The 12106-nt window shown below is 54.8% G+C and overlaps 1 protein-coding gene across 2 annotated transcripts in view; it reads right to left on the minus strand.

The window, feature by feature from the left end:
• The window catches only part of LOC143842793 (interleukin-1 receptor accessory protein-like), a 54629-nt gene that overhangs the window by 16193 nt on the left and 26330 nt on the right, over positions 1-12106 (minus strand). For both annotated transcript variants that reach the window (XM_077347997.1, XM_077347998.1), the window contains exons 3-7: positions 9500-9785; positions 8204-8396; positions 5984-6149; positions 1574-1645; positions 3-132 (exon numbers count right to left, since the gene is read on the minus strand). In XM_077347997.1, the coding sequence (XP_077204112.1) occupies positions 3-132; positions 1574-1645; positions 5984-6149; positions 8204-8396; positions 9500-9785 (847 nt within the window). The remainder of the gene's footprint in view (positions 1-2; positions 133-1573; positions 1646-5983; positions 6150-8203; positions 8397-9499; positions 9786-12106) is intronic.

Here is a 12106-nt window from a genome sequence, read left to right on the forward strand (position 1 = left end):
ACTTCGGGGTGACGTTGATCTTGGGGTCCGTGATGTCCTCTGCATTTCGTCCGTCAATCAGCCAGGAGACCTCCGGCGAACGACCCTTCAGGAACGTGAAGAAGACGCGACAAGGGAGGACAATATCCGCTCCTGGAGGGAGAACAAGAGCAGCTCAACATATGAAACTGGGCAGTGGGCTGCAAGCAAAGACTTTTCGCGTGAACACAGGGAGCTGTCTTATGCAGAGTCAGACCCCTGGTCTACAAGGATTAGCACTCAGAGCCAGTGTGGGGTCATGGTTGAGAGTGGCAGCCTCAAATTGGGGGAGCTGGGTTGGATTCCCCACTCCTCCTCCACATGCAGACAGCTGGGCGACCTTGGGCCAGTCACAGTTCTCTCAGGGCTCTCTCAGCCCCACCTACCTCACAAGGTGTCTATTGTGGGGAGAGGAAAGGAAGGCCACTGTGAGCCATGCAGGCTAGAAAATAATCAGCTCTTCTTCTATTCAGATTGGCGACAGCTCTCCAAGGTCTTGGGGACAGGCCTTTTGCATCAGCTTCTACTTGGTCCTTCTGACTGGAGATGTCGGGGATTGAACCTGGGACCTTCAACATGCCAAGCAGAGGCTCCTCCCCAGAGCCACAGGCCCTCTCCTTCCCATGAAAGGGATTCTTCCTCAGACACAAAGTGACTTCTGTAGTCATCTGTCGCCTGGCCACCAAATGCGGCGCTTATAGCATCTGACGTGGACTCAGAAAAGCCCATTTCAAATTTCCCACTCAGTCATGAACACAATGTACGCTCCTGGACCAGTCACTCTGTCTCAGCCTAGCCAACCTCACAGGGTCGTTGTGAAGACTACTTGGGGAACTGGGGAACCATGTACACTCAAATAAAATGATCGGGGGGGGGGCAGGGGACCAAGCCCTGGGAGGAGAGGCTGAGAGACTTGGGAATGTTCAGGTTGGGGGACAGGAGGCTGAGAGGGGACCGGAGGGCTCCCTTGAAGTAGCCGAAAGGCTGTCTCTTGGAGGAGGGCACGGAGCAGTTCCTGTGGGCAGCAGAGGACAGGACCCACAAGAATGGCTTTAAACTACGTGGAGAACAGTACCAGCTAGATGGTAGGAAAACAGTCAGAGTAGTTCAGCAGTGGAAGGGGCTGCCTGAGGAGGTGGTGAGCTCCCCCTCACTGGCAGTCTTCAAGCAAAGGTTGGATGCACACTTTTCTTGGATGCTTTAGGATGCTTAGGGCTGATCCTGTGTTGAGCAGGGGGTTGGACTAGATGGCCTGTATGGCCCCTGCCAACTCTAGGATTCTATGGATCAAGCTTGCAGAATCAAGCTTGCAGAAACAGCAGATAGATTCAGGTGCTGGCTACCTCCAAAATTTGAGTCCAGAGGTACGCTGAAGAGCAAGATTTTATTCTGGGTAGAAGCTTTCGTGTGCCGGACCATGCAGGCACCAATACCAGAGGTTCGAGGCTTTCCCCAAAAACATGTTTGGACAGTGACCAAGGTATCAAAAAGGAGAGGAGATTTGCTCTTCAGGTTTTTGAATGCAGAAAACAAAGGCTGCCTTGTGGGATTTTACCTGCTGGAAGTTCGTAGGAAATCTGGTTATTCGGATCGAGGATGTTGGGGGGCTTCCCCTTCTCAGGCGCCCCTGAGGGAGAAAGGGAGAGATAACATGAAGCTGCACATCTGTCCCTCCCAGATCACCAGTCACTGGATTTAATCCCGTGGATCTGTCCCCCTGGCAGAGGTGGCTTAATAAACACAACAACAACAACAAAATTTTATAGCCCACTGTTCCCAACTGGCTCTGGACAGGTAATAAAATAGAATATACAAAATTATATAAATAATTAAGATATACCCTATATACCAGGGGTAGTCAAACTGCAGCCCTCCAGATGTCCATGGACTACAATTCCCACGAGCCCCTACTTTGGGATTTACTGTTTCTTTCTTCTTTTATCTGAGGGGCAGTATTGTTTGGCTTTTCTTCTTGGGCTTGTGTTCCTTTTAAAAGTTGATTTTTACAGTTCTTTCTTGGAGTGCTCAGTTTTACAGTTCTTTACTTCAGTGTCTTGTTCTGGGGGTGGAGGGGAACTGTTGTTGTAGCTAAAGTTGTCCATTCTCCCAGTTTGGTAGCTGTTGTACTTGTAGTAGGTTGCCAACTTCAGGCACTGTTGTTCTGTTCTGGTTTTCTGGCCTGAGGGGTACTGTTTGGTTCTCCTGCCAGAGCTGTTCTCACAGTTCTGTCAGAGCTCTCTCAGGGTGTCTGGCATGAGGAGAGGAAGGGAAGGCGATTGTAAGCCGCTTTGATTAGTGAAAAGCGGGGTACAAAACCAGCAGCTATTCATCCTCTTGACTTTTTGAACTTTAAAAGTTATTGTTGATACCATATTGTTCTTGTTGACCTCTTCTGCACTTACAGAACTAGTTTATTATTTTTCTTTGAAATAGCTAATCAAAAACATTTAAGCTACTGATGCCTCTATTAATGTAAATCTACCAGTAGCTGCTACATTTCCCAAGCTCGGCTTCAACTCGAGTCAATAGGTTTTCACAGCTTTTTGTGGTGAAATTAGGTGCCTCAGGTCAGCTTATACTCGAGTATATACGGTAAGGTTAAGTTAAAATTATATTATTAAAAGTCACCTCCTAAAAACCTTATGTGGGGACTAATGTGGAGGCTAATTTATATGGGGCTAATGGATATCTTGTGAGTGGGGTTCTTGGGAAGGGGGCTCTCCGCTGTAGACTGGATTTCTGGAGGGTTGTGTGAATAGAAAGCTGGCTAGAAAACGGCACCCGAGGAGTGGTTGTCAGTGGTATTTTACCAGAGGGGAGGGAGGGGAGCAGCAGGGCGCCAGAGGAGTTGGGGCTGGTCCGGTACTTTTCAGCACTTCTATCAGTGATCTGGATGAGGGGTGGGGGGACTCCTCACTAAATTGGCAGTTGACAGCAAATTGGGAGGAGTAGTGAATACCCCAGAACAGTGGTCCCCAACCTTTTTATCACCGGGGACCGGTCAACGCTTGACAATATTACTGAGGCCTGAGGGGGGGTAGTCTTTTGCCGAGGGACGTTGCCACCTGAGCCCCTGCTCCACTTGCTTTCCTGCCGGCGCCCCTGACTTCCCCCACCCACTGGGGGGCACTGCCAGCAGCAGCTGCGCAGTGCCAGGCCGAGGGGGAGCCCCAGCCATGGCGGCCTCCGGAAAGCACCAAAGGTGAGCCGGTGGCAGAGTGGCAGGGCAGCCCCCAAGGCAGCAGCCAGGGAGGAGGGCAAGGAGGAGCCACGGCCCAATACCGAATGATCTACGGACCGGGACCGGTCCCCGGACCAGGGGTTGGGGGCCACTGCCCTAGAAGACAGAGAGAGAGTTCAACGAGATCTGAACACGCTGGAAAAGCGGGCAAAGTGTGGAAGAGTGCTCTGAACAGGAAGGAGTACAAAATATTACCCAATGAGATGGGGAAAAATAGTGTACTCTGGCGAACAAGAATTCTGTTTAAAATCTTTAGATAATCACTAAGCAACGAGCCCAAAGCAAGAAGGGGTCCTCTGGAATTAAGTCTCCATACTGGGCACTGCAAATGAGTTCAGTTCCATTTTTTAAAAAATAGCCTTTTTTCTAAGACCCAAGGCCAGCTTTAAGGGACGGCTTCTTCAGGAGTTCCAGGCATCAAGAAACCCCAGGATTTCACAGAACCTGGTTGGGAAGCCCGCTCTGGACAGTCCAAGCTTTCGTTCCAGATTCATCAGTAGTTCCTGATGCCAGGAAACTTGACTCCCAACGCCTTAGCTCCCCCAAAATCTTGTTTTTTTTGCTCAAGTCTAGCAAATAGAACTGGCTGCCCAATATTGTGACTGTCACGATGACCTTATTTCCTCCTCTGAGGGAGGCGTGTGTGGCGGGAAGCCTTGGGATTAGCCCCCCCCCCCTGGATATCCCAGAAGAGGTGGCCATGGCCCTTCCACCTGCTCACCCCCAACCAGGGTTCCTGAAGGCCAGCTCTGTCAGACCCAGCGCCCCGGAGCCTTCCCAGCCGCCTCAGCAAGGCAGAGAGATGGGTATAATCTTGTAAAATAAAACAAGGTGTGCAAGACGTTCCAAACAGGAGCAAACAAACAGCTTCAAGGCTGCGGACTGAAACACTCTGCTTCTGCCCCACGCCTCCCCCGGCTCAATCCTTTTCCAGCAGCCAGCCCAATAAGAACTCAAATGCTGACAGAGGATTCCGGGGGCATTTTGGGTGCTCCTCATATCGGGCCTTACAGGGACCTTTTGCTTTTGGATTCATGGAGGGGTCAGCTTCAGTAATGTCTCCCTGCACGCCTTGGAATAGGGCTGTTTCCTGCCTTTGTTACCTTGCAGTGAGGATTGGGGGGGGACGGACGGCGCTTTCTCCTTTATTGTGGCTCAGCTCTCGCCAAAAGCTCCCATTACTGCAAGTGCTCTTTCAAAAGTCAGCCTCTCTTGTGCTGGACCAAAGAAAAAGCTCCCATAATAGCCTGGTTCAGACAAATCTATGCCTGCTTCTGAGGGCAGAGGGTGGGCAGGGACGTCTGCTAAGCCGGGGGGGGGGGAAGCTCTGAGCAGACACCTTCCCCCCCCCCCCGGAATGGAATTCAGGCCGGACCCTCCAGCTGCAGACAGTGTCCAAGAGGCCAGTTTACAAAGGGACGCTTGCCACGCTCGCTCCTTAGACGCTTGAGCACGCGCTTGGTGGCGAGCCCAACAGGCAGGCTTCTGCCTTAAAGAGATGACCACTGAAATTTAGCTGGGGGTGGAGGGTGAGGAAGGAAGGAAGGAAGGAAGGAAGGAAGGAAGGAAGGAAGGAAGGAAGGAAGGAAGGAAGGAAGGAAGGAAGGAAGGAAGGAAGGAAGGAAGGAAGGAAGGAAGGAAGGCAGGCAGGCAGGCAGGCAGGCAGGCAGGCAGGAAGGCCGGAAGGAAGGAAGGAAGGAAGGAAGGAAGGAAGGAAGGAAGGAAGGAAGGAAGGAAGGAAGGAAGGAAGGAAGGAAGGAAGGAAGGAAGGAAGGAAGGAAGGAAGGAGAGAAATGCAGGGCTGGGAATGGAGGCTGCCCTCCCCAGCACAATTTGCCTGCAGGAGGTTTCGTGTCCCGGCATGTTAAGCTCCCAGGTGCAGCCTGCAGGGAGATTCAGGCTTGTTCAACCCAGCACATTTCAAAGGCAACAGTGAGCGCTCCAGGAGAAGCCCTGAAGAAAAGAGCAGCCTGCTGGGTCTGGCAAGACCCTCTCCTCGAGCCACGCAGCAGCCTCATTACGGCTAACGTGTGCCCCTCTGGTCACGAGGCCTCCAGGAAGGCACCGCAGAGCACGGAACAGGCACTACAGGGAAAGGCCGCCGAGATAATGAGGGGGCTGGAGCGCTGTCCCCGGGAGAAGGAGCAGGACGACGCTTTTTAATTGACCCGGGGGGGGGGGGGGGAAGGTGCGCAGAATGCAGCATGGGTTTAGAAAAGGCACAAAGGGAATGGAGAGAGAGGGTAGAAAGCAACCCCCCCCCAATGCTTCATCTAGGGCAGTGGTTCCCAGTGACAAAAAGGTTGGGGACCCCTGATCTAGAACACGTGTTCTCAACCAAGGTTTTGTGAAACCCTGGGGTTTCTTGAGGGCCCTGGAAAAAGATGCTCCAGGGGGTTCCCAAGGGTAACAAAGTTGAGAAAGGCGGCCATAGAGAGCCTGCCTTCCCACATCCACTTCCTCTGTGGCTTTATCACATGACCCCCTTAACAGGAGGTTATGCCAGGGACTGAACTGGGGACCCTGAGCATGCCAAGCAGGGGCTCTGCCACGGAGCTGCAGCCCTCCCCTCCTTGAAGTGAACCGTTCCAGAGAGCAGGAGACTTGGAGACGGCTCAGAGCCTCTGGTCTCCTTATGCCCCTGCAGGGCTCTTTGCTCTGCGGATGCTGATCTGCTCGTGGTCCCTGGCCCCTGGGAAGCCCTCCTTTCTGCCTCCTCCTTACCTACCACCTTGATTCTGAGGGTTCGAGTCAGCACGAAGTTCTGGCCACTCTCACTGTAGGCCACACGGCAGGTATAGTCCCCCTCGTACGTATCCCGAACGATGCCAAAGGTGAGGTTGAGGCCGTTGGGGTACCGCTCAGGAAAGTTAGTCATGGGGCTGCAGCTCTGCGGAGGACAGGAAGGGAAAGACACCCCGTGATGGCCAAGAAAGGCAAAGGGAATTCTCATGCACAGCAGATCTTGCTAAATCGGAGGAAAAACCGGCTCCAAGAACTCCCCTGGTTCTGCTCAGCTCAATATGGCTCCCATTATTTCAGTGTGCATGGCCCACACACTATCAGCCACAGGAGCCTTCATAAGAGCATCCTGCCTCAAACAGGGCCAAGCTAAAAAGGGGAGATGCTGGGGATTGAACTTGGAACCCTTCTGCATGCCAAGCAGAGGCTCTTCGACTGATCCCAGACATGTATTGCCTAAGACAGGCAGGGGTTCTCCAGGCTCTCAGGCAGAGACTTTCTATATGACCTCCTGCCTGGTCATTTCAACTGGAGATGCTGGGGATTGAACCTGGGACCGTCTGCATGGAAAGCAGGGGCTCTTTCATTGAACTATAGCCCATTCGCAATTCTGGGCTTCCGTGGCACGACAACTGGGCAGACACGCAGTGTCTTGGTTCTGATGATCAGTGACTAATTTACTGGAGGGCCCCTCTGGCTGGACCTCTAAGGCCCATCAGATGTCCATGGGGAAGACATCAGCCTCCATTCTCCTGGCCCCTCACCTGTTCCCCAAGAAGAGTCAAAAATAATGGACAGAGGTCCAGAAATTACTTCTGCAAGTTCTTTTGTTGTTTCATTTAAGGAAACTAGCTCTTTGGTGAAGGAGCTCGGACTCTCAAAAACTCATTCCCCCAAAATCTTGTGGGTCTCCTTCGTGATCCTAGACTCGAGTCTAGTAGAAACCTTTCATATATTATTCCTCCCTTCAGCTCGATCTGGATATACGGCTGAACATGACCTGAATTGGAACTCTCTCCCGAGAAGATTGTAACAGCACACGTCATGAAGCACAATGTGTGTGTGTGAGAGAGAGAGAGAGAGAAAAGAAATGGACCACATCTCTATTGCATAGCTTTGGCTCATCGTGCCTCATTCCAAATCACACTGAGAATTACCTTTCTGCACTCCACTCCCCATGCACCTTGAGAAACATCCTTCCAGCTAACATATTTCAACCTAGTGAAATTTGACTATTCCTGCACTATGGGGTTTTCATTCTAATCCCCTGGGACAAGCTTGGCGTTTGTATTGTGGGCCAATTTCACTCCTGGGCTCAGTAGAAAGGCTCTACAGTCACTGAGCAGGGAGAATCTTGCTCTGACCCAGAACAGGAGGTGGCTAGCCATGTGGGGTGCTCAGGGACCCCGTGAAGCCAGCTGCGACCATAGGGTCTGTGGCTCTTGCACAGAGGGAGACACACCAGTCACCCTCCCTGGCCACCCAGTTGTTCTTCAGTCTTTGTCAGCTGCTGGTATCCTTCTTCCAGGGTCTTCTGCAGCCCCTGCAGGCCCAAGAGAGGTGCTTCCACTGAAGCACAGCCTCTGACAATGAGGAGGTTCATATATCTATTATTCATTTCTTTATTTGGGTTTTTATTCTGCCCATTCTTTGCAGCTCTGGGCGGTATTAGCCCGCAAGGGCTTTCTCCGCAGGCAGGAGGTCTCAGGCCCAGTCCCTTACAAGGGCCGTCCGATCTACTTGTTTCGGACAATGAGATCTGATACCTGGGTAAAAATGTTCTTTCTTAAAGGGGCCACTGGACGCGAACTTTGTTCTGCACAAGTTAATGTCAATTCAGTGCTCACATCTCTTTGCAAGCCCATTTATTCTGCTGAATGCTCATCGGCTGCTCTTCCCAGGTCTTCCCAGCTGCTTTCATCCAGTGGGGGAAGGAGGCTTAATCTTGTCCCCTCTCAGGTAGACACTCTGCCTGCTCCAGCCCACCCCTTAAGCAGCCCATCCATCTCTCTCTCTCTATTCCCAAAATTCACCCCCTAGCCCAGGGGTAGTCAACCTATGGTCCTCCAGAGGTTCATGGACTACAATTCCCATGAGCCCCTGCCAGCAAATGCTGGCAGGGGCTCATGGGAATTGTAGTCCATGAACCTCTGGAGGACCACAGGTTGACTCCCCCTGCCCTAGCCAACCAGGTCCTTTTACCTTAAGCCACTGGACATGTGGCCGGACTCCGGCGGGGAAGAAGCCAGCTGTCTCCGGACAGGGCAGATTCACATTGGTGTGCTCCAAGTACAGCATCACGAGGTCAGGCTGGACCGCTCGGCTGACACAAGAACCGGGGTCTTTGCTGACCACCTCCAGGGGGAAGGCGACTTTACTGCAGTAGGTGGCGTTTCTGGGAGAGGATGGGAAGGAGGCAGATGTCACGCTGGGGACCCACGGCAGAGGGGCAGGAAGAAATCTCTCCACGCACGACTGTGTTGGTTTGATGCTTGTTCAGAGGCATCAAGAAGCAGCATGTCTGAGACAAGGAAAAGGAAAGCCCCAGTGCCCTCCCGCCCGGCAGAACCAGCGCCAGCCCAACAGGACTAGGTTCACCGCAGAGAATCCCGGGAGGGGCACCCGAGGGGGAGGGGGAGGGGGCATTTCTCCAGGCACAGCAGAACCCCCGCAATCGACGCACGGGTGCCCAGCAGCAGAACCCCCCGCCCCCTGTGCCCGATGCCAGCCGGATGAGCCTCAAGCAGATTCACAGTTCCAGGCAAGGCGGGCCGGGCGGTGGTGGTTGGCCATTGCCTGCCTCTGTGTCATGACTCCCAGGGGGCCTTGGAGGTCTCCCATCCAACCACGAGCCCAGGTCAGTGGCCAATCAGTTCCTCTCGACAGCCAACAAGGAGGGGGGAGCAGACTCCCCCTGAGGTGGCTCCAGGTTTTGGGGCTCAGAGAAGGAGCTTCCCCTCGGTCACCGGGGCTGCTCCTCAGGGCCGGACTTATCCCCCGAGACCCCCCTCTCGGCTATCACCTAACGACTGACGCACATCCTTTTGCCAGAGCCCGCAGCCCCCCCGGTCCAGTTCCATCCAATGCACCTGGGCTGACCTTCCTCTTTCAGAAAGAAGCCTCATTACATTTCCTTGACCTGCGCTGTTCACAGAATCACAGAATCACGGAGTTGCACCACTCCTTCTGGGTCATCTGCTACCCCAGCTTCTTTATTAGATGCCAGACAAAAATGTAACTTTTAACCCGGGCTTTTACTTTTGGATTGGTCTTTCTGTTTTGTTTTGCTTTGAATTCCTAGCTTGAAAGCTGTTTCATGAAGCTACTTTTAAGCCGCTCAGCAGTTTCTGCCGTTCTCTGGCCTGGTAATAGTTGAGGCCAGCCCTTCCCACATTCTGGTGTGTTCTATGTGCTTCCTATGCTTCACTGGGCCAGCTGCCTCGAGTAGGCTTCCTGGAAAGACGGCACTGAGCCCCCTGGAGCGGAGCGAGGCCTCACCTGAGCATGCAGGTATAGTTTCCCGTGTCGTTGAGAAGCGCCGGCCGGAACCAGAGCGTGTCCTTCTCCTTGCTGATGCGGTTGTCAGGGAGACGGAAGTTGATGGGCTCCTCCAGGTCCCGGCCCTGCCCAACCCAGTACCAGATCAGAGTCAGGCCGGCTGAGTGGGCGGTGCTGTAGTTACACTTCAAGATGGCCTCAAAGAGCGGGCATCGGATCTTGGCCGGCTCCCCGTTGTAGAACGGCTTGCGCTTCATGGTGTCGACACCCCAGTCGTCACAACGCTCTAGGGAGGAGGCAAACGGATCAGCAAACAGGCGCTGAGGCGTGACGGGCTGGTAAGGGAGGGGAAGGCCGTCCTGGGCTGTGGCATCAGAGGCATCACGCAAAAACCACAAGATGTCAGAGCCCCACTGAACACTGCCCGGTCAGACCCCACCGGGAGCCCCGTGGGCAGTTTGGAAGGCCTCTCTTCAAAATGGACGTGGACAAAATGGGGAGGGGGCAGAGGAGAGCAAGGAGGAGGATCGGGGCCAGGGGACCCTACTGGGTTGGGAGTGTCCTGCATAGTGCAGGGGGGTTGGACTAGATGACCCAGGAGGCCCCTTCTGTGATTCTAATAATCACACAAGACCGACCCAAGCCCCTCGTTAAACTCAGGGAGAGGGGCAGAACAGGCCCCCTGGCTTGAGGCCGGCCGTGGCACGAAGCCATGGAGAAATCCGGCACAGTGTTTGAGAGGAGAGAGGGGGGCTGTTCAGCCGCTGTGGCTGCCTGCCCAGCCCCGGGGGGGGGGGGGGGAGAGAAGGCGCTTCCTTCCATGACTCAGCAACGCCCCAACCTAGACAGGAGCCCCACAAAGAGATGCTTTTATTGCGCCTGTTTCCCTCCCACCTTCCTACGCCTGCGGCCCGGAGCCAGAGAGCGGAAGTATTCATGCCCTACAAAACGGCATTTCGACATGTTTGAACACTACCCGCAATCAGAACCTATGACAGAAATGAACCGTCCTTCGTTCCAGGTGATGCTTCTTGCAAGGTGAAGAAGAGAAGGCACGGAGACGGCCCAAAAGCCGGTGAAACCTCTGCCACACCAAACGTCCCTCGGTCCCACCGTCTGACCGGCCGAGCATTTCCCCACAAGTCAGCCGGGCAAGCCAGCAGAGGCGCAGGGCCATGTCTTGCGGGGACCCCACCCTTTGAGTCTGTGGGCCACGCTGGAATCCAGCTGAAGTCAGTCTGAGACGGCAATCCCGGCCTGGAGGGACGGGGCTCATGGGAATCGTAGTCCACAGGCATCTGGAGAGCCACCGTTTGGCCACCCCTGGATAAAACACGCCCCGAATTCACACCAAGCAAGCCCCGAGCGGGATGGCCAGGCCGGCTCACCCAGGGGACTTCAGCTGCTAAGCAGGGTCACCCCAAGCAGTTGCAATTTGGTGGCCCTTCCCGGTCTTTCCGGGGGATCAAATCCCTCCCCACCCCAAGCCCATTCTAGCTTGCTGGTGCCCTCCTTCTCCCTGCTGGCGGCAGCTGCTGGATGCAAAGGGCATCTCCTAATGTGGAAATCAATTTACGGCTGGCCACTTGGATAGCTCCGCTAGAGATAGCAATATCTAATGCGTGGGGAGGGGGAGGGGGGGGCTCACCCAGCCACACTGAAGCCCTTCCTTTCCCGGGGAGCGCCCCACCACTGAGAGGTCTGCACTTCCCCCAGCCAGAGGGAGAGTTGCAGGTCTGGGCAGAGGAAGGGACCCCCCCCCCTAAGACAGCCTGGAGGGGGGCTTGTGGGAAAGAATCTCGATTGACACGGGGGGGGGGGGGGCGGGGCTGGCCTCGGTTTGTTTTGTCCGATCCCTGAAGAAGACAAATGGGCCTGTCGGGCGGGAGGCTAATTGCCTGTCAGGGGCTCATCTCGCACTGCTGGGGGCTCGTCCGTTTTCATCACAGCAGCCCTGGACCCTGTGCCCTCTGGCTGATGGGGCGGGACCAGCCCCCAAACATCGGGCTCTTCAGCCCACGGTGGCCTCTGGGTACCCCCTACCCCCCCCCCCCATCAGCAGAAGCACCTCAGTTTCTGCCCAGGCGGGACTGTCCTTTGCAGGGCGGCCGAAGAAGCAAAGGGGCAGGCGGGCAGGTAGGTGGGCAGGTGGGGGGTGGGGGGGCTACTGCTGCAGACGAGGAAGTGAGCTTGGGGAAGAGGTGGTGAGGGAACTGCCTGGTGTTACGACTGCTCTGCAGACAAAGGACATCACATCACAAGGGAGAAAAGGGCTGCGGTGGGGGGTGGGCTGACCACCCTCCCGCTGTGGCCCCTCCGAAAGCCCTGCCCTCCCCTGGCGCCACCCCCAGGTCCTCCCTGCTGAAGCCCCAAGCCAGGCAGTTGCCTAAGACGGACCCAGAGGAACACACAGAGCTGGAGAGCTGGAAGGAACTCAAGCATCATCTAGTCTAGTGCAGTGTTTAAAGAGGGGTGGGCGAGCTGGGTTTGATTCCCCGCTCCTCCTCCACATGCAGCCGGCTGGGTGACCTTGGCCCAGCCACAGTTCTCTTAAACGTCTTCCGTCCTGCAGAGCAGTTCTATCCAAGCTCTCTTATTCCTACCCAC

This window comes from Paroedura picta, chromosome 8 (genome assembly GCF_049243985.1).
Source record: "Paroedura picta isolate Pp20150507F chromosome 8, Ppicta_v3.0, whole genome shotgun sequence".
Classification (NCBI taxonomy): Eukaryota; Metazoa; Chordata; class Lepidosauria; order Squamata; family Gekkonidae; genus Paroedura; species Paroedura picta.